Source organism: Apodemus sylvaticus, chromosome 4, assembly GCF_947179515.1.
Source record: "Apodemus sylvaticus chromosome 4, mApoSyl1.1, whole genome shotgun sequence".
NCBI lineage: Eukaryota > Metazoa > Chordata > Mammalia > Rodentia > Muridae > Apodemus > Apodemus sylvaticus.
Genome location: NC_067475.1, coordinates 100482719 through 100507731, shown reverse-complemented (window position 1 = coordinate 100507731; position 25013 = coordinate 100482719). Strand labels below are relative to the sequence as shown.

At 42.6% G+C, this 25013-nt stretch overlaps 1 protein-coding gene across 1 annotated transcript; it reads left to right on the top strand.

Moving 5' to 3' along the window:
* The first annotated feature begins 2332 nt into the window (after positions 1-2332).
* Iqcj (IQ motif containing J) lies at positions 2333-24642 on the top strand. Its single transcript, XM_052180961.1, is given in 5 exon segments — positions 2333-2470; positions 8988-9052; positions 15355-15435; positions 24400-24545; positions 24548-24642. Coding segments are annotated over 5 exon segments (525 nt in total).
* Positions 24643-25013: the final 371 nt, after the last annotated feature.

The window sequence follows — 25013 nt, the reverse complement described above, 5'->3', positions numbered from 1 at the left end:
TGACAATTTCAAGGAAATGTAGGTGGGATTGGGACAGTAGCTGTCTCTATGTGTCTTTTGTGCCTTCACATGCAGATTCAAAGGTGTGTTTCAATATATGGCACTTTCTGAACCTGGCTTCCAGGTAACTGAAAGACAAGGAAAGTGATTGGGATGAAGGGGAGTCACTTGATGGTGATCTGTGTGCTTAACTGCATATTGTAGTGTGTGCTGCTCTCTGGTTTCTCTTTTTAAGGATTTTCTTTATTCTTGTTTAGTAATGATTTTTTTTTGAGCTCTAGTCCCATTATGTAGCCCTAGCTCATATGTAGCCTGAAACTCAAAGATCAGGATGGCCTCCAACTCACAGTAATCCCTTGGCTCACCTCTAGAGATGTAGGATTAAAGGCATGCACCACCATACCTGGATATCACATTCTGTTATATAATCCTAACACTGAGACTGACTCATTCCAAGATTCTTAGAGTCTGACCTCTAACCCTCTGAAGCTCTAAGAGGTTTGTATGTGGTGAGGGTTGAAATGTCAGGAGAAGGGACTGAAGGGGCATCCATAGCAAGGTGGAAAGACTCTTCTCTGACTCTTTTCTGGGGTCCTGTGAGGCTTAAGGGCTTTACGATCTACCTGCTAGTGATGGGGATAAAGAAAGGTTTGAGGCAGGCAACTGCCCAAAGGTTTGTTATAAGGTTGCTCACCCTGGCCAGAGATAACTTCTCAACTGAGGAAAGTGAATGCTGAATAACATCAAACAGCCAGGAAATAAAGAGAAAAGATCTGGGTGTAGCATGATCCAGGAGAGGGTATCTGTGCACATGCCAATGTTTTAACCAAGTGTGAGAGGGATAATGATAAAGAGTGCAAACAACAGTGAAGTGAGTCCACTCTCTACTGCACGAAAATTATTTGCACGATGTTAGAGCATCGTACGTCTTACATAGCTCTTGAAATTTGGTAGAAGTAATAGCCCCATTTCATAGAAGATGCAACTTCTCAGAGTTGTGGCTCAGAGTGGTCACCCAGCCAGAAGTGAGCAGTGCAGCACACCACAGCAATGGTAAGTGAGACATAGCCCCAATCTTCACTGTGAAATTTCAGGACTATCACTCGGGATGGTCGGCACCAAAGGCTATACTCAACACTTTTAAATTTGTCACTATAATTAATTTATAGTAGCCACTGATACCATCATTCTGTAAATGATGAAACTGAGACCTAGAGGGAGTAAACAGGAGACAGCAAACAGGCGGGTATCATGAATATGATGGACAGTAAACATGAGTATATCGCAAATCATTGTAATGTCTTCTTCATGAGCACCATTGGTGGAGTAATGTCGACGATTACACTGCCTCCTGCCTTGGCACATTTGTGGGACTAGAGTGGTAAGTGTAAGGTTGAGATTCTGGAATAAGGCTGCTCAGATTACCTAATTGCATCCTTTTCCAAAACATGATTTTGAGTGTGGGGGGAAATATGTGAGTGTCCATATATGTGCAGGTATCTGTGTGTATACCCACATACATGCATAGTGCACGCTTGTATCTCTGTTTTGGTGACCAGAGGCCAACATTGGGTGTCATTTCTTAGAAGTTGCTCATCTTATTGTTTGAGACAGAATCAATCTTGGGGATCTGAGGCTTTCTGGTCAACCTAGGCTGGACAGCCTGCAAGCCCTAGTGATCTCTCTGTTTCAGGTCCTCAGTACTGATACTAGAAGTACTGCGCATGACCATACTGAGTTTTCTGGGTGATGGCTGGAGAATGACCTCAGGGTCTCAAGCTTGCATGGCAAAGACTTTACTGACTGAGTCGATAACCACTCCCTGCAGATATGGTTTGAAAAGGTAGTTTGTGCGGGTAATAAAATTCATCACATGTTAGCAGCAATAACCATAGTTCAGAGAAATGGCATGCAATTAGCCACAGAAAGAAATACTCAAATATATAGACCACATTTTGAAATGAATTTGGAAGGGACAAAACTGTGGGGAGTCGAGAGTATTTTTAATCCTGATGATTATTTTTATTTAGGCTAACAGTAAGTTTTAAGATAAGATAATTAAACTACTAGAAACAAAGGTGACTTGGCCTCCCTGTGATAGCTCTGGTGAATCATCTAGATGTCTGATAATGAGGTCCAGAAGAAGGAGGGGAAGAGGAGTGGGTGGGTTGGAAGGCAGTGATCATCCCATCATCACTTCTGGCACTTCTGTGGTGGTGTCCGCACTATTACTCAGCGAGCACGTAAATTCACGTTCCAACTGGACTAAGGAAGGCACGTCCTGGTGATGGTTCGTGGCAAAGAGAAGTAGTCCTAAACCAGGCACACGCAGATGGGCGCCACATGCTGTGCTGATGGCCGGGGCTGGGCTGTGCTCCTGCAGCCGCTGGAGCCCAGGCTCACTTATCCACCTTTGCCATTCCATGCACATCTACTTGTGGATATTTACACGGGGGATGATATGCTTTTGGTATTTGAGTTCTCAGTTTGAAGCATGTGTCTGGAATTCCCCCCACCAAGCTCTTCCCAACCCCATCCCCTGCCTCTGGATGCAAAAATAAATAAAGTGCAAAATATTTGTACCTAGTATTTTAGTTTCAGATGATTTTCTTTTATGGCTACCCTGCTGTTAAACTGAATATATCTTTTGAAAAAATTGCATGTGTGTGTATATGTGTATATATGCATGTGTACTTGCTTCTGTGCATGTGCATGAATACCAAGGCAGGAGTGTGAATCAAAGGAGCACTAGTGGGAGTCTGTTTTCTCCTTTACCCCGTGGGCTCTGTGGATGAAACTCGCAATGATGAACTTGGCAGCAAGTTCCATCATTCTCTGAACCACATCATCAGCCCCCTAAATAATCTTTGAGTAAAGTGACAACTTTAAAATCATTATTAATAATGTTCAACTGTCTTATATTCTGGAGTTATTATAGTGTGTAAGATACTTTACAGTAAATGTTTTCTGTACCATTTTACAGGGATAGTGTTAGAATATCTGTGACCTGAGGTCAGCATACTCACGAGACCTCACTCCAGCTTAGAAAAGGACAGAGAGGGCACTTCATCCTGAAACATAATTTTCAAAATAATGTGAGGCTGACTCATCCCACCAGCATATCTGGGTGTGGGTTAAGGGCTGGCCTGAGTGACATCATTCTCAGTGGATCTTTCTAAAATTAACTTGTTCTCCCAGAGAATCCCACGGACTGAGATCACCTCAGACCCAGGGACCTAGGACAATGGCTCAGAAGTATTAATTGAATTTTATGTAAACCTTGGCATCTGTTCAAATGACTTCAGGTGTTGGACACTCATATTTTGCAGTGAAAGGCTAGGGTGCCCTGTGAGTGTGACACGGGTGGTCATTCAGGAATAAACAGTGAACGAGTATAATTCCTGACATAAGTGTCTTATGTTAGTGAGTCTCTGTGTTTACTGAGTAATAACTGTGCTTCAAACAGGCACAAGAGTCCCCCCCCACCCCACTCACTCAATCCCTCACCTGAAGATTACTGCCATAAAGTCACAGCCCTTCTGCAAGTAAAGGGACTCTCAAAATGTCCTTAGGGTGTCAGAATCAGGAAAATGCCTTTTAAAGTCTACTACCTCACCTATGTGCCCATAACTTACCCGAATGAGTCCCTTCAGTGAGCTGTTGATGTCACATTAGCCATTTTTTTCCTCCCACGGAAATTCATGTTCAGCTTCTAGGTAACTTCCCTGTGTGGAATTTACAGGTGTGCCAGCCATAAAGAATGTGAATGCATAATACATAAACTGTTCTTTTTACAGAAAATATAAAAAGAAAGACAATGTCAAAAGAAAAAGGAAGAAAAAGAAAACTAGTCTCCCTTCTTCCAAAGGAAGAAAGCATAAGTCTTGCGATTTTATTTTTGATGCCCTTTTGCCTTTAAATATATGGGATGACTATTAATGCCCATATTCACAGCAGGGGTAGAGGGGAATGGCAGTAAATTGTAAGCACATTTACATTATAACAAGGCCCATGGAAGTGTTGTAATTCACACAGTTATTTCAACAGAGGTTGGAATCCCTCCAATTTAATTTTCTGAAGTTGAGCTGTGCAGTCGGGTCATCCCTGGTCTAATCTGGGAAATGCATCTCTTAGGGCTGTGGATCAGAACGCCTGCCTCACAGCTGTCACCAGGGGCATCATTTATAGCCACCAGGGTCCAAGGGCAAAGCACCATACTCACTTTATGTGGACACAGCAGCCGAGCTTCATAAAGCAGGCTACAAAGAGCAATAATCAATATTTCATGTTTAATGATGCAGAGCTAAAATTAGTATAGATTTTATGTCTTCTACTTTTCCAAATTATGCAAACATTAGTAAGCCCCTTTTAGTGCCTTTATTATAGTTCCATTTAAAAAAGGAATTTGGTGGGGGGGATTGGTGAAGAGATGTATTAATATTTAATTGAATGATTAAATAGTCAAAAGCATCAAAAGTACATTTGGCCTTTAACTTTTGTTAAATAGTTACCCTAAGGTTAATATGAAATTATTCCCAACACACACACACACACACACACACACACACACACACACACACACACACAATTTATGTGTTACAGATCACACATACGATTTATGTGAGTTTTACTGCTTTTATCACCCATTGCTGTAGGATGAAGTAAAGTGTAGATTGTGGTCAAACATTAAGTTTCCCTAGATGCTCTGGTGCATGCTGGGAATAGCATGGCTACTGTGCAATTCAGACAAGCTAAAAGGTTCTGCTTTGACATGAGTGCACTTTAGAGGAAAACCAATATTTAAAAAGATTCCTGGTTTTAAATCTGTTCAAACAATATACCATACTTATTTAGAAAATAAATGGATTAAAGACAAAGAGAAAACAAAACAAAGGAACAGAGGAAACTGCTTGAGTCTTGAGTAGGTCCCATAGCTAAAGCCTGAGAATGAATTTGCCGATCTCTTAGCTGTATCCCACTGTGTTTGAAAGGTAGAAGCTGGACACAAAATACCCTATTGGCCATTCATTCTAATATTTCACAACCAAATTACTTCAGAAAAACTCTCTCAGCAGTGGGAAGCATGAGAAGGAGCTGGTCAATTATTCACCATGATGGTATAGCTTATATTCCCTCACCACTCATAATAGATTTCATTTAGAAGAATTGCAGTGCTGTGTATATAGGTTGTACCTAAATAATTCAACTTGTGTTTCACAGAGGCATTGAGCTTAATTTTTTTTCCAAAAAGATAGTAGCCAAATAGAGTTGGGTAGGAATTGCCCTATTATTTTTTGAGTGAAACTGAGCCATAAAGTAAGTTTGAACCTTTGGGTTGGGGCAGCTTCTTCTACACGGGATCAGCTCTGCATAGATATGCTACCCTGTTATTCAAGATGACTGATCAATTTTATTCCTTGAATTTGTTGGGCTTGCCAGGTAGAGCAAACAAAAGTATCTTAGGATTCTTGCCATTTTAGGTGGTACCCAGAGCTAAAACAGATAAGTCACTTAAGTGGATGGCTGACAGGGAAGGGAGGGAGGGTCGAGGAGACACTCCAGGTTAGGGAAGAATCTTGAGCTATTGATAATGTGAAGGAAGGGAAAGGAAGAGGAGGAGGGGAGAAAAAGAAGTGAGGGAAAGTAAGGGAAGGGATAGAGGGAAGGGAAGACGCTGAGAGCAAGGGAAGAAGGCAGGACTTACTGGGATATGCTGGGATGGAAGGGCCACATGAAAGGACCCTGGGAGCTGTGGCCTCTACCTCCTACCAGCCTGCATTTCAGCAAGAATGTACACCCCTGAAGTCTTCGTCTTCTCTCACTCATCTTGGTGACTCCCTCCCAAGAGTTGTGAACAAAGGATCACAGATGATAAAAACCCAACCACAAGCTCCTCAGGACACAGAGGAGAATGGAGAACAGTGAAAGGAATAATAGTTGGAAGAGCCGAGACCACCCACAAATGCGGGGGAGGTATACCCGGTAGATGAGCCAGCAGCCCTGACTGACCTCCAGAAATTTAGTTGGGAGGGAGTTGAAAGCAAATAAAAACTGGAATGTTGGTGTTATGCTAAGGACCTGGGGCAGGAGACACAACCTTTATTGAGGGCTGGGAAGATATTTGTGGATGGCCGGAGGAGTTAGAGGCATCCTCAAACAAGAATGGGATGGGCTAATAGAAGAGTTGAGAAGACCTAGCTATTGAACCCATGGAGAGAAAATGTGGTTTCTGGCATTCTGTATCTGAGCAGGCTTAGAGGAGTTGGAAGAGAGGGAAAGCAGAGAGGGGCAAGCGGGTTCAACTGTGTTAAGACCTCAGTGGTGGGCGTGGAATTCATATCCACAGCATCAAGGAGCTACTTTGCAGTTTCGGGGGGAAAACAAAAACAAAAACAAAAACAAAAACAAAACAAATAGGCATTGCTAGACACAAAATTAAACACATAGGGGACTAGTGAGAGAAACTAATGACAGAGACTCTGTGTGCTTTTAATGACAGAACAGAACTTTCACAAAGATAAAACACCCAGTGGGGATTGTTGAGCAACACAACTTCCTGATTCATCTCTGAGAAAATGAGGAGATGGTTTGAAATTTCCAGGCCAATTGATGTAAGATGCTTTGTGTAGTTGGCATTAATAATCTAATGACACAATCCATCCTCCAAATAGTCAGTAGAGCAGCTGTTCAGAAAGCTCGGGGTAGTCATTGACCTTATGTTTGATATAATTTCCTAGAACATCAATGGTCAGGTTGAATGATTTGCTGCACCAAAGCCCGCCCCACCCAGGGCACTCCCACAGTTGAGGAAAGGAGGAAAGTGCCTGGCACAGAGCACACAAATTATTTCCTTCCTACTCTTTCTTTGAGTGCCCCCTAAAAGGAAAATAGCAATGCACACATCACAAAACACAGTAGATGAGAAACTGCTAAGACTACCAAGAGCTGGTGCTCTTTATTAACCATAGTGTGGAGGATAAAAAGGAACATGCAAAGCCTAAAAGTTGAACTCTGGCTTTCAAAAGCAGTTAAAATGGAGATGCAATGTTATATAGCTATGAAGTTTTCAAAAACAAACAAACAAAACAACAAAAAACTCTAAAACAACAATCACAAAAAATTATTGGTGGATATTTAAGCAAGTCAATATTTGTACATTAGAATTCATCTTCTTATCACATGTAAGTAATATCATCAACCCAGAACAATTGGTACTGTTGTTCTAAGATCACAGATGCTCTACTCCATAATTTACAGGCTCTACCTTGTAATTTATAGAGTATATTCATATTCAAAGCTTGTATCTAATAGGAGGCTGTCTAAAAAATCTTAATTAATATTTTTGCATGGTCACAATTTAAAAATTCGAAACATACACAAAGATATTGTTCTTACAAATGGGTTCTACGTAAAACCCAGTGTCAACACTACCATTTCTATAGCTTGAATCTACTGATTGTGACATTAAAGGTGTCGTGAGATATGACAGAGTAAGTGGGAAGCTTCGGAGAACAGAAGACATATGTAAAGAATGAGTATATAATACTGAAGATGGAATCTTACTGTAAATGCCAAATGCTAAGTTCTTCATTGAGAAGGATGCTCTGGACTGTTTATTATCTACCTACCTATCAATTATCTATCTACCTATCTATCTAGACTGGGTTAAATTTCATAAGAAGTAGAAATAAACAGTACTGAGAATAACAGACAGGGCAAACAAAGCTCAGAATGGATAACTGGCATATTGTCAGAGAAACTGAGGCTATGTAAGGATAGATAAAATCTAGAAGACATAATCAGGAGTAAAGAGGAATCACCCTGTCTCTAGTCCATGTTGTGTGTAGTTCACAAGAAGAAATGGTTCCCTTCTAAGAGAGTATCAGTAAGTAGGCATACTTTGGGTCTCAGCCAAGTTGGTCATTAGTAAAATCCTCTAAATGTTGAAGCTGTTCTTGAAATAGTCTGTTGATCTTGCTCTCACAAGAACTTAGCTATTCCAAGAACAGTAAGGCATGGTTCAGCTAAAACAGGACAATTTAGGGAATGTTGAAAGGAATTGAAGGAAGAGGCTTTTGCTTACCATGGGCTGAAGTTGCACACCAGATAGTAAGGTCAAAGGGAATGGAGAGAGGTGAGGGTAGGATCAAATTATGGAATGCACAAAGCAATGCAGGTATGATTTCAACTGTGTGCCAAGAGATTTGTAGGGTATATACAAAGATATGTCAACACTGAGCCTTGGGCACCTCAGTGCTTAGAAATCAATACCCCTTAGACAGTGAGGGATCCCCTTAGTTCTGATTGTGCCTTTCTTTTGGGACTATCCCTTCAGCACTTTCTGAGAGCAGGCTACATAATATGACCCTAGGAAATGATCTTCCCAGGAATGGAATACTATACACTTCCTTTACATTTCCTCTTCTGTGATCATTAAGACCAAGGACCTCTTGGTAGTCTCTCAAGTACTCACATCAACTTCTGGTATATCTATAACTGTAGAAATGAGACCACAGTGACTACAGATATTCAAAATTCAGAAGTGTGTGTGTGTGTGTGTGTGTGTGTGTGTGTGTGTGTGTAAGTGCACATGTGGACTAAGCTTACCATGACACAAGAGAAAATGTTTGTTGCGTGGCCAAACCCAGCAGATATTCGTTAGAATCACAGTCAGCCAAGCTAACATTTATATCCTTTATTATGACTCATAAATTTGGAAAAAGTGTGTGTATGTGGACTCATAAAAACATACCTACCCTGGAAAAAGAGCAGGAAGCATTCTTCTTAGTGATGAAAAAAATCAAATTGTTTACGTGACAATATTGTATTCTAATTAAATCACAGATTAAACTATATTGAATGTTTACAGACCTAACTATTGTCACTTCCCCAGAATTCAACTATTATTGTCTCATTGTTGATAACAATGAATCCCAATTATTGCCAAAATTAAAAGGTATTGATTTATTATTTTAATTTTTTTGCAGGAAGAACTGAAAAGATTACAGAATCCTTTAGAACAAGTTGATGATGGAAAATATTTGCTTGAGAAGTAAGTAAAATGTTCGAAGTAAGTTACATTATTTGCTAGCCTGGAAAGATGAAAAACAAATTCTGACAAGGCCAAAATGAATAAGTAAATCTGACAATTGCTCATAGTATCTTTGGGATAAGAAATGTGTTCCAGTTGAGACACAGGTAGATAGGTTAGGGCTAGTTCTACTGATTAAGCCAATCAACAAAATGTGTAGATGGATGCTGTGTAGGTCTTAGAATTTGAAATTTAACCCTTTTTTTTCTCTGGTTTTAATCCCAGAAGGCAAGCATAATTTTTGATACAAGGCAAGGACAAACTGGACTAATCGAGTATGCATTTGAAATAATAGTCCATCGTGAAATAAAATTATAAATTTGCTCTACAAAAAGCAAAACAGAAAAATAAATTATTTTATACTTACACTTAAAATAAAATGAATACTATTTAGAATACATGAGAATTCTATCCTGATTTCAACTTGAGGTCAAAGGCTTCAAGCTTTTAACTTTAGCTTTTGGTTTTATAAAAATTCTAAAACGTTAGTATGTTCAGCTGTTAAACAAACATGTGTTGTCAAGACAAAGGAAGAGAAAGGAGCCATTCTTTTACTGAGGGCTTACAATAGAGTCTATATTGCTAAAGTTTAACAGGCCTCATCCAACTCTGATTATGACCTTTGACATAGGCAGGCTTATGACCTTTTTACAGATAAGAAAGGAGGTTTCAGGCATTTATCTAAGTTACATATCCTCAGCTGGTGTGCGAAAATGGCAGTGAAAACTGGGTCTGAAGGCCTCCAGAGCCCTCCTGTCAGCAACCATCAGCTGAGTCCTCATGTACTGCCAACATGCATGGGTGTCTTGCATGGTTCTGGGCACTAGGAAAGAATGTTAGCATTCCTGAGAATACAAAAGTAGGTAAATGACAACCTCGAGAGTTCTCAAGTCACACACACTACTACAAAGAACTAAGTCGGAGTAGCTTGGGAAGAAGTAAACGAGTCTCAGAAGGAAGACAATGGCTGGCATTAAACACTCTGAGGGAGGGAGCATGGTCACTAAGGAGCAGCTAAGTTACTCCTCTGTTCCGGAAAGCAGAACATGGGTTACCGAACAGGGTTTACAGCAATAGCCATGTTATTAAAATGAATGACAACCATTTTGAAATGCCAGCCTGCACCACACCCGAGCAGACATTTTGTTAAGAAATGAGGTGACAGGTACAAGGAGCACCCTAGGAGAGAAGAGGTGAAAACACCCAGGATGTGGGAAATATCTCTGTAAGTGGAACACCTTAGGTGTGAGTTCTCTTTCTGTCTTTCCCTTGCCTTGTGAATCAGGATTCATCATTTAACCACCCAAGTCCCAGGTTACTGATGATATAAAGATAGCCCAGGACAGACGACACCCTCAGTGCCAGCCCCCTTCCTTCTCATCTGGTGGGTGTTTGGACAGGGCATCTCAGGTTTGTCCATGTCTGTTGTGTATGGCTTTGCCATATCTACTGAAGGACAGTTTCTCACTATTGGTGGATGGACTTTCTGAGTTACAAGCACATTTGCTTTAGGGCATTATTGTTATGCCTGGTCTCATAGTATGAGTAAACAAGAATGCAGAAACTTATTCATTATGAAAAATATTATAGAGTTTCCTCAAACATTTAAAAAGGAGAACTTCCCTGTGACCTAAAATTCCAATTACAAGATATATATTCAAGGGAACTGAAAAGAGTCTGTCAAGAGATGCTGTATTCTCATGTCGACTGCAGCATGACTCAGAATCTCCAAGACATGGAGACAGCCTCAGGGGCAGTGAACAGATAAAGAAAATGTGGCACAGACAGAGTGGAATATTACGCATCTACAGAAGAATAAAATCCTACTGTGAGTTTTAATGTGAATGAGTTTGGAGACATTGTATGGAATAAGCAACCTGGACACTGAAGAAAGTCTTTAAACCACTCATCTGTGTAATTTAAAATGTGCGATCTCATGAAAGTGGAGTGGAAATTTCCAGGGGTGGGAAGGGAGGGTTGTGGGACAGAGAAAGATAGGGGAGTAGGTAGTGTGTTAGTTACTGTTGGATGGGAACAAGAGGTTCCTAAATGTCTATTCCTTTGAAATAGGGTTTCTCCTGAGACCTGGGGCTGGGGGCCCATGTTTTCTTGGCTGGGATGGAAGCCGTAGGGCCCCAGAGCTCTGGCTTTCTCTAGCACATTGGGGCTGAGCTTACAGGCATGCCTCAGACTCTAGATTTGTCACATGAGTGCTAGGATCTGATTTCTAGGCTCCATGGTAGCATGTCAAGCATTTTTTTAACAGCTGAACCACCTTTCAACCCCCAAGTTTCCTTTATTAGTTGAAAATAAGCTTATACTTAAAAAACTCTTTTTTTATCAACACTTTCACTGGCTACATGTAAACAACAAAGATTTTAGCTCATCCTAGAAAAAAATTTCTTCTATGGATATTGTAATGAGATTAGGGCTACATCATACTTCTTTTGCCTCAATATTTAGTCAGAAAGAGAGAGCTTACTAAAAATGTCCTGGCTCAAGCCCCACTGCAGACAAATTAGCCCTAGAAGCAGCATCTAACTGCTCCCTTCAAAGGTCCTGAGCGGGAGCTGGGGTGAGGACCAGTGAGGAGGTACACCCCAGTCTTTGCAGTTTCTCAGTAAACTCCCCAAGCAGCTGTAGTCTCTTAGGAGTCAGTGCCTCTGTGATGTTTGGCCCATACACTTAGTCAACCTTGATACCTACATTTTTCATTATTGATTTAAACGTAGGAAATGAACTCCAAAAGCTTTTTTTCTCCCGTCCTAATTGACCACAGCTCCGGATCAAGCCTCTCACTCCCACCAGCTTGCTAGTTCCCCAGCTCTCTGCTCTCAGGGAGACGTGAGCGACACTGAAGCATGCGTGGGCTTGGCCTCCCTGCCCCAACACCAGTTTACTACTTCCCTTGTGCCATCCGGGGACCCAGTACAGCTAAAAGCGGCTGGGAACGACCTGTCTGTCTTGCAGTTGGATGTGTTCTCTGTGAGGGTGGGATACTCCAGGGATGGCAATTGGCTCCTTTCGAAGCACATAGAAAGGCACAAGTCCTCCCATGCAAGGAAGAGTTTCGAATGAAACCATCTCTTTCCCGGTTGTCAATGACAGAGAGAAGCAAATGCTGTGGGTGCCAAGACCCAGCATTTCAATGGATCTCTTCTTACATTTGCATAGATTGCTGGAAATGTTTCCTGCTTTGCTTCCAGGCAGGACTCTGTCCTTGAAAACTGTCAGAGTTGATTGAAAAACCTGGGGTGCTTTCAGTGAGCAGATGAGGCATTTCTTTACAGCTGTAGCTGACACAGGCACCGATGTAAATCACCTCCACAATTCACAATGACCGTAAGTTAAGTGATCATCGTGTCATAGCAGTTGATTGGTTATTCCCCTTTGGAACATTACACTTATCCTAAACACCCAATGGAGTTTTGTGGTAGACAGTCAGTGTGAAGGGCAGGGAAGCTACAACTCCACACTGTGTAAAGCCAGTTGAGGGCATTTATACACATGTGTATGTATGCATACATGTGCACACATGCATGCACACACGCACAGACACACAAACACACAGACACACACACACACACACAGAGTCACAATAGAGCTTGGCAAGTGTCCAAAACCAGAGACAGGTAGTTAGTAATGCTATTAATTAGAAGGCGTCTTGGGAGTCTATTATTTATGATAATCACATATTAACTTAAGTAAGATCTTAGTCTAGGTGCCTTTCTTAGTTGTAATTATTGAACTTGTCTCTCTCTGTCTCTGGTAGGAGACTTAGCATTCTATGTTCTACCACTGTGCTGATATATAACGACCTGATGAACCACAGGAAATTATTGATGAGATGCTCTAGCACTAGCCAGTTTAAGCCAATAGATGCTTGTTATTTATAGGTTTGGTGGTAATGTATAAGTTATATGGCCAAATTAGGTCATGTACATATTTTCTTTATTAAAATATTGCTGTTGTTGTCTTTGATTGTTGAAGTGATATTGTTGCCTGCATTGCAGGTTCTCATTGCCAGTTTGCTAATTTGTAATTAATGGTATGCTTAATAGACTTAAACTTTAAAACACTCTTATTCTAAGGCTGCTGTGCTATAAGACTGTGTGATCATGAAGTGAGTGTTTGTATGCTCACATACTCTGGGTTGGGTCCATTTGTGTTTCCTCTTTAATAATCAATCACACTTACACCCGCAATTATATACATGCACACTCATTACACACACCTTCTAGACGGAAAGAACAGGGGCTGTGGTTGGTGTTCTCACCATTTTAGCCACATGCACTGAATTATTTATTTCTGGCCCACACGTGGCTGAATAATAAAGAATTGATAGCAAATTCTGAATACCATTGCCACAGAATGAGAGAGAGAGAGAGAGAGAGAGAGAGAGAGAAGAAAGAAAGAAAGAAAAGAAAAGAAAAGAAAAGAAAAGAAAAGAAAAGAAAAGAAAAGAAAAGAAAGAGAAAAGAAAGAAAGAAGGGAAAATGTTTTTTACCCATCAACAATTAGACTGAACAACGGCAGAGCTCCTTTGGGCTCGTGGCACCACCTAGTGGCCATAGCTGCCCTGTCATGCTTTCTTACTGGTGCTGAAGGAAAGCAATGTGTATGCGACCCTAGTGGGGCAGATCTAGGACACTTTCCTCCTCCTCATGTGTCTCTGGTCTTTCCTGCTCTCTCAGTCATGGTTCACATAAATTCAGGTAGCTGCCTCACATTCCCTGCCCACCCTCTGCCTCAGTCTTAAACATCCCTCTGAGCTCCCTTCTCTAAATCCGTTGCTTCCCTGGTGGCCCCCATACACTGGTGGCTCCTTATAGCTTGATTGGTTACCACTGGCCTTTAACAAAACCTAGACACACAAAAATATCCAAGTATGACACACATTTTTGGTCCACCTAACCACACACACACACACACACACACACACACACACACACACCACATCCCTTGTATATACTCTATGACTGATGTCCTAGTTTGATTTTCTATTGCTATGATAAAGCAGTGACTAAAACCAACTTGGGGGTGAGAGGAGAAGGGTTCCTTTCAACTCATAGTTAACCAGTCATCGTTGAGGGAAATCAGGCAGGAACTTGAGGCAAAAATCTAGAAGCAGGGACTGAAGCAGAGACCCTAGGCATAGAGGAATGAATGATGTTTACTGGCTTATTTCCAGGCTTGGTCAGGTACCTTTCTTATATCTCCATGACCACCTGCCCAGGGGTGATGCTGTCTACAATGGGCTGAACCCTTCTACATCAATTATTAATCAAGAATACGCCCTCACAATCTTGCCCACAGGCCAATCGGATGGAAGCATTTTCTCTTTGGAGGTTCCCTCTTCCCACATGACTCTATCTTTACGTCCAGTTGATATACAGCCAGTCAGGATCCCAGACAGTGTTATAAAAGACCTGACCTCTAAACTGCTCTGAACTGAAGTCTCTCAAGCCTGATATCAGATCTTCCAGATAGTGTCTTTCAGGGACCGAGTAGCAGTTGTCTGCAATGTGAAATGGGCTCTGCCCAGCTTTAAATTTCCCAGCTATGTTATGACCACAAAATTGTTTCATTTCCTGTTTATTCCAAATCATTTCTTTATATACCTCCCTTTTATCATCCACTTCTGATAAATTGCCCTTTATCTCTGAAAAAATAGCCTTTGATATTTTCTACTTCTATTTTTGTTTTGCTTCACTCTCATTTCTTATTCACTCTTCAAAACCCAGCCACGGAGAGCGTTTATACCGACCAGTAAGCACCCAGGGAGGGGCCATGTCTGCAAGAGGCTGTGGCCGTGGGGATTGTGAGCTCAGAAACGGCTTATAGGATGAAAGGGGAAAGATTCTTGGCAGTGATATCTTTGAGGATGAATAAGGGGTAGAAATAAGAAGGAAAAGAAAGAAAGAAAGAAAGGGGTTAAAACAAGTCCTCTGGAACTACGAAGTCATTGCAAGGTGTGTGCTGCTTCCCGTGGGTCTAACCCTCCAGAAAGGACCCACATTTCCTCTTTATTTATCCAAAAGGGTCAGTTTTCAAGCCTTAGCACCTGAATAGCGGAAATGAGTAGAAAACACAGCAGAGAAGGCAAAGGTTTGTTTCCAGAGAGAGGTCCTTTACCAACCACTTTTAAGATTTTGTTAATAAATCAGTATCACCTTTTTCAAAACGTGGTAAGTTAAAAATATTATCACTGTGAACAACACTTTCGGGACTAAACTACATAGAGACATTCTTTCTCTTTCTAGTCACCAGCTGTCCATGGATGTGGAGAATAACATTGAGAATTACCCTCTCAGCCTACAGCCCTTGGAATCAAAGGTGAAAATGTAAGTTGTCACGGAGTTCCAGGAAGCAGTTAGTTGTACAGGTGTGTGCCTGGGTACTTGTGAACAGACTTGGAGCAGTGTGGCAGAATAGAATCATACATTTCTTTATTTCACATTTGTGTGCTACCAGTTCAGACAGGGCCTAAACAGCAACAAAGGTGCCTTTGGCCCACACCCACCATTACTGGCCACGGTAGGTTGGGTTTTTATGGAATTCCAGATTACAGTTTCTGTTTTTCCCTTCAAGGCTAACACAAGTCGTTGTATCAACCTTCATTCTTTTATCTTGCCTGCCATTGGAGACATTGCCTCGCACGCACGCACGCACGCACACACACTGTTTTTGTAAAGCCCGTTTTTCTTCCTATGTCCAGTCCTACCTCCAATGTTGGGGGAAATGACCCTTATCTTTCCTGATCCCATGAAGTGAGTGATGCTTCTGCACAGTCCCACCCAAGAAAGACCCACATGACCCACACTTCCTGTTTTACATGACTGTTGTAGTGCTAACTATACCGCGCCATTAATAAAATGAAGCTGCTAAGCCCCAAAGTGAAGCAAACTCTATTGACAAGGAACCCCAATGTAGGGGAATACCAGGGCATTGAGGTCGGAGGAGGTGGGTGGGGGGAGGAGCACCCTCATAGAAGCAGCAGAAGGGGGTGGGGATGAGGGGTTCTGGAGGGGAAAGCGGGGAAAGGGGATAACATTTGAAATGTAAATAAATAAAATATCCAATACAAAAGTATTTTTAAGTAGAGAAAGAAACTTTCAGATCCTGGGTAGTGCCCAGAGAGGTCCATTCATAACTAATTCTGGGATTCTACCCCATTCTGAATCTCCTTCTGGGGCACAAATAAGAATTGCCAATGCTGGTGTGCACATTTCTCCTTCTTCCCCAATCCCATTAAAACTCTAAGATGTTTTAACACCCACAGAGTTTAAATATGTTTGAACTTGAGAACCACAGATCATTTGTGGAGAAACTCAAGGAAGTCATTCTGAAGACGGGTGCCTGGGGGGGGCGAGCGGCTTTTTAAGGAATTTAAACAGGAATGAAATGACAGGTTTATAATGTTCTGCTAAGGGAAGAAAATGGCCGTCCACACCACTACAAATCTGTGCCCGCCATCCACATCCTTTAGAAGATTGCCACAGTGTGAGTATCCAGCCTCCCCTTCATGATAAGCCCAGACACAGTTTCTAAACTGACCAGGTACCTTACGAGGAAGTCCTGTGCCTCACTTCCTGTCTGGAATGGCTGTGCCTGTTGAACTGCTTTCTACAGAGCATGCAGGAATGCAGGCACAGGTTACTGGGTTATTAGGAATCTTATTAGAATGAGTCCTGTAAAATGAAAAGGCGCTGCATAGGACTCTGCTGTGTGGGGAAACTGAGAGTGCTTCATGGTAGAATTAAGTTAGGAAAATGCCTGGTCCTATTTTTTTTTATCATCTCCAATATATCAAAACAGAGGAATTGGGTGCTAAGAGGAATAATTGGAGAAAAATCACCTCTCTGGGTTTGTGAGTCCAGTCAGCAGAGAGAGCTGAGGCTTTGTGACTTCATGTTTGCTGGTTTGCTGGAGGAGTCTCAGCTCAGTGAAGTATAAATGAATGCTTTTTATCTCTCATAATAGCTCTGAACCCCATTTCCAGTCACTGAAGGGGGATGGGGGAGAGAACTTCATCTTGCCCAATAATGGAATTTGAGTCCTATCAGAGAGTTCACTCCAGCTCAGTGAGTCCTGTCTAATCTGGTTATTAAATTCTTAACTCCCTGGGCAGGTTGCTCATCTCCCTTACACACACACACACACACACACAGAGAGAGAGAGAGAGAGAGAGAGACAGAGAGAGAGAGAGACAGAGAGAGAGAGAGAGACAGAGAGAGACAGAGAGAGACAGAGAGAGACAGAGAGAAAGAAAGAGAGAGAGACAGAGAGAGACAGACAGAGAGAGACAGAGACACAGAGAGAGACAGAAAGAGAGAGAGACAGACAGACAGACAGACAGAGGCAGACAGAGAGAGAGAGAGTGAGAGAGAGAGGAAGACAGAGACAGAGAGCTCCCAATAGCCTGCACCTTCACCCTGTCAATTCCCACCTTCCTTCTCTCCCCTCCCCCCTGTCCTCCTTTCTGCTGCAGACTTCCTACCTCCCCTGGGCTAACCTCCCAGAGGTCGCCCAAGTCTCCTGCGAATGATGGGCACTCAGGCTTCTAGACCTCTGCCTCCTTTACGGTAGCTGCAAGGCTTGGAATCCTGGAGGATGGGACCACAGGATCTACCCCAAGGCCTCACCCCTGATGGAGACTTCACCTCTCACTGGCTGGGTCTTTTGCTCTTTTACAGACATCTTTTAGGACAACCTTCCTGCAAGACCTTGGTATCTTCCCAGGAGAGGACACATGCATTCTTGCTTCCCAAGGGACAATGTTCTGGCATAAAGAGAACTGATATAAATGTAGCCTTTGACTGAGCATTTAGGGTCACCCTGCAATGCCATGGGCTTTGTCATAGGGACTCTGACCTCTGTTGGTGGTGACATTGTAAACATCTGCTGACAAAAGAGAAAAGTAATGGTCATCTTATCATAAAACCTACACTTTTGGGGGCTTCTCTCTCCTCCCTGATGGAGAAGCACTGTAGGCTCCAGTGCAGGGGGTCACATGGCTGATAAGGAACCCCAAAAAGCTGAGGCAGAGAGAGACCTTGATAGACAGAACTCCAAATGTAAAAAGCAAACTAGAAGAGAACTTCTTTTGGCGAAGGCAACCTGTCCTCTGTGGTCGAGTGAGTGTGAGCCCCAGCATAGGGTATGGGGCAGCACAAGGTCCATTCAGTTGGCTTCTCACACTCTAGGCATTGTGAGGAGGGAAACATTTGAAAGAAACAGAGAAAGAGACCACAGTGTAGTAGGGCAAAGCCAGAAGAAAGAAGCAGAGGCATGAACAGGTGACAAAACTCATGTGTGTGCATGTGTGTGTGCATGTGTGTGTATGCATGTGTGTGTATGCCTGTGTGTGCACATGTGTGTGCATGTGTGTGTGTGCGCGCATGTGTGTGTACATGCATGTGTGTGTGAGTGTGTGTGTGCATGTGTGTGCATGTGTGTGTGCATGCATGTGTGTGCATGTGTGTGTATGCATGTGTGTGTATGCATGTGTGTGCACATGTGTTTGTGTGCATGCATGTGTGTGTGCGCATGTGTATGCATGCATGTGTGTGAGTGTGACTGTGTGTATGTGTGCATGCATGCATGTGTGTGTGTGTGAGTGTGAGTGTGATTGTGTGTGTGTGTGTGTGTGTGTGAAGTGTCATCAGGATTATGTCACCTGGCTCACAAACACACCTGGTAAGAAGTCATTCTGAGTTTTAGACTTAGATGATCAATGGGCTGTGTCAAGAGGGGAAGCAAATCAGAACCACAGAAAATTTATGGAAGGCATTTGGAGACAAAGAAAGGCAGATTCCCTCCACATCAGGAGAAGGTGAGCCTCTATCACAGTTGATGGAAAGCACCCAGATGAAAGATGCCAGCCCAGCTTGGGGAGGACAGCTGAGTGCGTTCCGACTACAGGCTAGAACGATCTGTGGGCGACAAATGAGTGGCGGTGCCCTGCGGGAAAATGAGCCACCTCGTAGCTCCAAGTGCCATTCTCCATGTCTGGGCCAGGTAACGGGTTATAAGTGACCACCGAAAAACCTCTCCCAATTTAAACCATTACTTAAGCCTTGACAATACTTTCTGATAGAACAACATCTGGGCATATTGAACATCCATCATTTTTCATTTAAAATATGTTTGACAAAACTGGATAACTTGCAGAAGAAGACACCTGCTGAGCTTTCAGAATTTTGGAAATGTTTCCTGAAAAGCTTTGTTGAATCACATTGTCAAAAGATAGTATCTGCCTAGTTGTCCTAGCTCATTTATACCAACCGACACAGCTAGAGTCACTGAGAAGAGGGGGTGGCCCTTCAAAGGGACCTGTGGGAGCATTTTCTTGACTAGTGATTGATGTCAGAAGACCTGGTTCACTGTGAGTGGCACCACACCTTGGCAGGTGGTTTTGAGTTATAAAAACCAAACAGAAGAAGCCCAGAGAAACAAGTTAGTACGCAGTATCCTCCATGTTCTCTGCTTCAGTTCTCGCGTCCAGGTTCCTGCCTTGAGCTCCTGTTTCAATGATGGGTTCATAAGTTGAAATAAATCCCCGTCTGCCAAAGTTGCTCTGGGTCAATATTTTATCATATCAACTAAAATGTGACTCCAGGCAAAAGTGTAGTTACAGGAGATATGTGGGAAGGATGCTCCAGAGTACAGACTTTGGAACTGAGCAATTTAGATTCAAATCCCAGCCCCGCTCTCAGCTACCATGTGGTCTTAGGAACCCTGGAAGCCTCTGTCCAGCCTCACACTCCATCCCTAACAGGGTCTTAATGACCTTTCTGGGAGAACATCAGAGAAAGATGTTTAGCCTAGTATCTTCCCTACACAAGTGTATCTTTTCCAAACATATTTATATGCCTACCTGGTCCTCAAAGCAAAGCCTGTGGTATTTTCAGGAATCCAGCAAATGTGATTTTCACAGAACCTGAAAGTGTTTGCTATGTCTTTTGTTTTCTTAAATAATAATAATAATAGCCTATCAAGACCTGCTCTGTTTGTCAAGTGCTGAGCTAAATGGTGTGTGTGCATATCTCACTGGTCGACCTCTTGAAATAATTAGAAAGAATTTATTAGCATGTGCCTATTGTGGAAGAGCAAAATGTAGGCCAGACTGCTTAGCATTTTGCTTAAGGCCACAGCTAATGAGAAGGAAAACCAGGCAAGAACATCTATCATGCCAAACACACGTCCTTGTGAGATACAACTTTTTCTTTAAGTTATTTCTAGAACATGGTATTAGAAAAATACATCTGTGAATGAGCCACTCATCATTATACTGGAGCTACCAGGACAGTGATGTCTATATGTGGGTGATCATTGCTCCAGGAGTTTTAGTGTCCTGGGAGGCAATTGGACTTTCTGGGGAAATGGCACAGGAAATGGGGAAAATCTGATGGGCTTGTTTCCAGAGCTTCACACTGTCTTGAGGGAGCACTCCTCCGTGTTGGACTCCTGGCTTCCTACGTACCACATATCAGAAGAACTCTGTCTTCCTAATGAAAGGAGCATTACAGAACTAAGACCCCAACTGTCCAAACTCTAACCTGCGAGGGAGGCGAGGGAGCTGTCTTCACAGCCCGTTTGCTTCCCCACCTTCGCCGTGGTCTTCTGGCTTATACCTACCCTCCTTTTCATGTCTTTTCTGTCACCTCTAATCCACCCTCTGAGACCCAATTCAGAGCCCCAAACTACCCAAAACCTTCCCTGAGCATCTCAGCCCTCCTCTGGAAACGTCTTCTATTCCCAGGTATCAGGCTGTTGATGGCAATGAGGTTGGTACCCACGGTCAGCCCCTGCCCCAAAACAGATGGGAATAAACCGACCAAGGCCGGAAGCAGGAAATACCAGGAGGAGGGAGAAGTAAGAGCCGAGAGCCAAAACATGGCTTCAACGGACGATAAGCTTCTGTTAGAGATGATGTCGGAGTAAACAATGTACATTCCCTGATTTCAGCCAATTTTAAATACATTATCTCATGCCACTGATTAATTTTAAAAATAAAAACGTCAAGGCAGCCTATCTGTATCCGACTTTGCATCCATAAGAGAGACTCCCAAGTTGGTATTACAGTAAAGTTAGCATGAGAAAGTGGTAGCTGTGACTCGTGGGTGAGAAGTATCTAGGTTCTCTTCTAGTCTTCTCTTCCAGCCATTGCAGATGGTATTAACAACGCCTAATATCAGAACACACAACTGTTTAAAGGCCATGCTGGAGGAATACAGTGAAAGAGCAGTGTTGGGTTAGAAACACTTCTCTCAGGCCCAGAGACCATTGAAAAAATAATGTCATAATTTAGTATAATGGTGCAATATGACATACACGGCCTGTTATTTTTAACCTCTGAAGTAAGTTTCAATGCATTATCCAATCTGCAGTGTAGTCTTTAAACTTTAATGACTAAAATAAAGAATAATAGGGTAATATGCTTTCAACTACATATAATTGTTTCTGATGTGCACAATAGCTAAACATCAGGTGTTCAAAAATAAAATAATGTGTGTTAAGAAATTAAGAGGGCATAGAAACGTTTTAATACACATTTAAAAATGAAATACTTTACTGTGTATATTCATACAATTCAAAAGACAGTCAACATTGCTGTAGTATTTTTCAATGAAAGAATATATCTGTCTACTTAAAAGTAATGAATTCTGCTTTCTTAATTTTTGATGCAAGAAAAATTAGTATGTCACTCTCTGGGTTCCATGAAACTAAGAGGGAAGGGGGCTGTTTAACCAAGTTCCTTACTTTGGGTTTGCCCCACATTGCTTGGGTCACTAAAGAGTTACACCGCCCCCTGGTGTTCAACATGCTAAAGTGTAATGAGCTTCAAATGGTACATTTTCTTTATTTTCTGAATGATAAAGGTAGTTTTTTTGTTTGTTTGTTTGCTTGCTTGGAACAAATGGTAGAGAAGAATGCCTTAGAGTCTTATAAACTCTCAGTTTTTAAAAATAGAACATCTTTTGAGACCTAAATGGCTAGTTTGTCAGAGTGCTTCTGAAGTGTTAGCTGAGTTCTGGAAAACCCCCACACCTGAACTTCAGATCACGTGATTCACAAGTATCCAAAAGTTTTCAGCTCTCTAATAAAGGATGCCCCAGAGGAAACAGTGAGACAAACTGCCATTTGTAGGACTTCAAAAATCAGTAAGAGTGCATTTTGTTCAAGAAGCAGGTAATACAACAGTAATCGATTCACACTAGAAAGGGTCAGCACCTGTGCAAGGATGGACCAAGTTATACGTGGACGGCCCTTGTCTTACAGTGTCTGTTGCTGGGAAGAGACACCACATACAGGAACTCTCATAAAGGAAAGCATCTCATTGGGGCTGGCTTACAGGTTCAGTCCATTATCATCATGGTAGGAAGCACAGCAGTGGGCAGGCAGACGTGCTAATGGAGAAGGTACCATGAATTCTTCATCTGGATTAGCAGGCAGCAGGGAGATAGGGAGAGAGAGAGGGACACTGAGCCTGGCTTGAACATTTAAAACCCCAAAGCCCACCCCCGATGACACACTTCTTCCAACAAGGCCACACCTCCTAATAGTGCTACTTTTTGATAACGTGTGTGTGTGTGTGTGTGTGTGTGTGTGTGTGTGCACGTATGCACTCACATGCCTATGGGGGCCATTTTTACTCAAACCACCACATCCCTTACAAATCTTTAGAATTCTACACAAACCACAAAGAACAGAGAGGAAGGTACTAGAAGAGAGATCTGGCCTCCAAGCATCAGATCTGACTTACGCATCAGAGTTTCTGGGAATTGGCCTCTGGATCCACGGCATTGCTTTGTGGGATTCTCCTTGAATATTATAACTTATAAAGCCTTAATTAGGAAAGCAATTCAAATTCGATAGTATGGTGACATATCTTGCTCTCTATATCAACTACCAACTATATCGACTATTGGCTATTGAGAATTGATTATCTTAGAGGAAGAGGCATTGCTTGTTCATATGCCAGTAACTTTAATGACTCAACTGCTGTGGAAGAAGAGCAGAAGGCCTGGTGCTTCTAGGAATTTGACAGAGGTAGCGACGGATGCACGTATTTTACTATCTTATGACACTGAGTCCTGGCAGTAGGAGTGCATATCCAAATGCCAAAGGAAATCTTCAGTACACTCAGTGACTGCCCGTGAACTCAGATGTTAACGCCTGAGGCTGGAGCCAATGGTTCACAAAAAGTTCCTTAACATCCACACAGGCACCTATGTTTTAGAAAGTTTTTTTTTCCCCCTGATATTGACCACAGATTCAAAAACAACAACAACAACAACAACAACAAAACCAACAAAAAACCAAACCGCAAAGCCTGGTGTGGAAATGCATGCCTTTACTCTCAGGACACAGAGGCACGCAGATCTCTGAGTTCAAGGCCAGCCTGGTTTACTAAGTGAGTTCCAGGGCAGCCAGAGCTACCCAGAGAAACCCAGTCTCAAAACAACAACAATAACAACAACAACAACCAACCAACCAACCAAAAACAACAAAACAAAAACCAAACCAAACAAAATGTCCCCTAATTATCTGTTACTTTAGTGTCTTAAATAGCACAGGACACTTTTGGGACACAGGACACAGTTTCTTTACTACTTATGTCCTTTCTACAGTATGTTAAGTAAATGACTGTAATGTTCTTGTGGTCTTGTCCCTATATCAGTGCCACCAGACCAAAGCATCTGACCGTACAGACACACAGCCCAGTGTTGTGAATCCCACCCCCCTACTCCCCCACCTCCACTCCCCACCCCCCACTCCCCACTCCCACTACCCACCACCCACCACCCACCACCCACGGCCTACCCCACCCCCGCCCCCTTGAGGTCTGTGTGAGTAGAATCCCGGAAATGTGCTCTGTGGTCTCTGTCCAGAATCTACCCTCTAAAATCATGCACTCGATGAATAAATATGTAATCATCCACCTGTCCATTTTTCTCAAACATGAGAAATTAAAACACAAAAATCACTTAGTGTACGAGCCAGTTTAACTTTGACGGATATGGGTTCTTTTTCTCCCCTGACTAAATTTGCTTTTTAAGGATGAGTTAGCCTAGTTAAGTCCGAGAAAGGCAACCCAACTTATTTTGTTGTTTTGTTCTGTTTTGTTTCATTTTAAAATCCAGTCTTGGTGGCCAAAATGGAGCTAAAGCCCGAGGAGCATCTTTTCTTCGAGCACAATCTCTCTTACAGTTTCTCTATCTCTAAAACCAATCCCCGCCCCCGTGCCCTTCCGAGTGTGTGGGTGATGGCTGGCTGTGACATATTGCTGGCTTTTTCTGCAGCATTCAGCGAGCATGGCGAGAATACTTGCAGAGGCAGGACCCCCTGGAGAAGAGGAGCCCATCCCCACCTTCTGTCTCTTCAGACAAGCTGAGCAGCTCCGTCAGCATGAACACCTTCTCCGACAGCAGCTCACCCGTGAGTGTCCCTGGCCGCTCGCCTGGACTGGCTTGCACTGCGTATGGATAGCCCGGGCTCTGGTTCCAAGAAAAGATCTTGAGGTGGTTTGTGATGGTGGTGTGTAGGGGGTTTGTGTTGCTTATTTGCTACGTGGGAGCCCACAGTGAGGCTCTTGACATGGTAGAACTAAGGCAAGATTCATAAGCCAAAAATGAACTCATGCGCCCACTGAGCGGATTTGGGGCGATGTTGCTTGTTTATCACTGAGGTGGGCGTGCCCCTCCCCATTCTTACGGCGTGCTTTCTCCGGGATGTGCTTATGTGATGCTCATCTGGTTTACAAGTCAGTTTTGTTATTAGGATTAGAAAGAGAAGTTTTGTCAGGAAAAATTGAAGGTGATCACAGACTGAAACTGCTGAAATGGATTGAGTGTGTCCACGGCTAAGTAGGTTACACAGGCCCCTCCTGAAAGGCTGCCGACGTGGATGGGGGAAA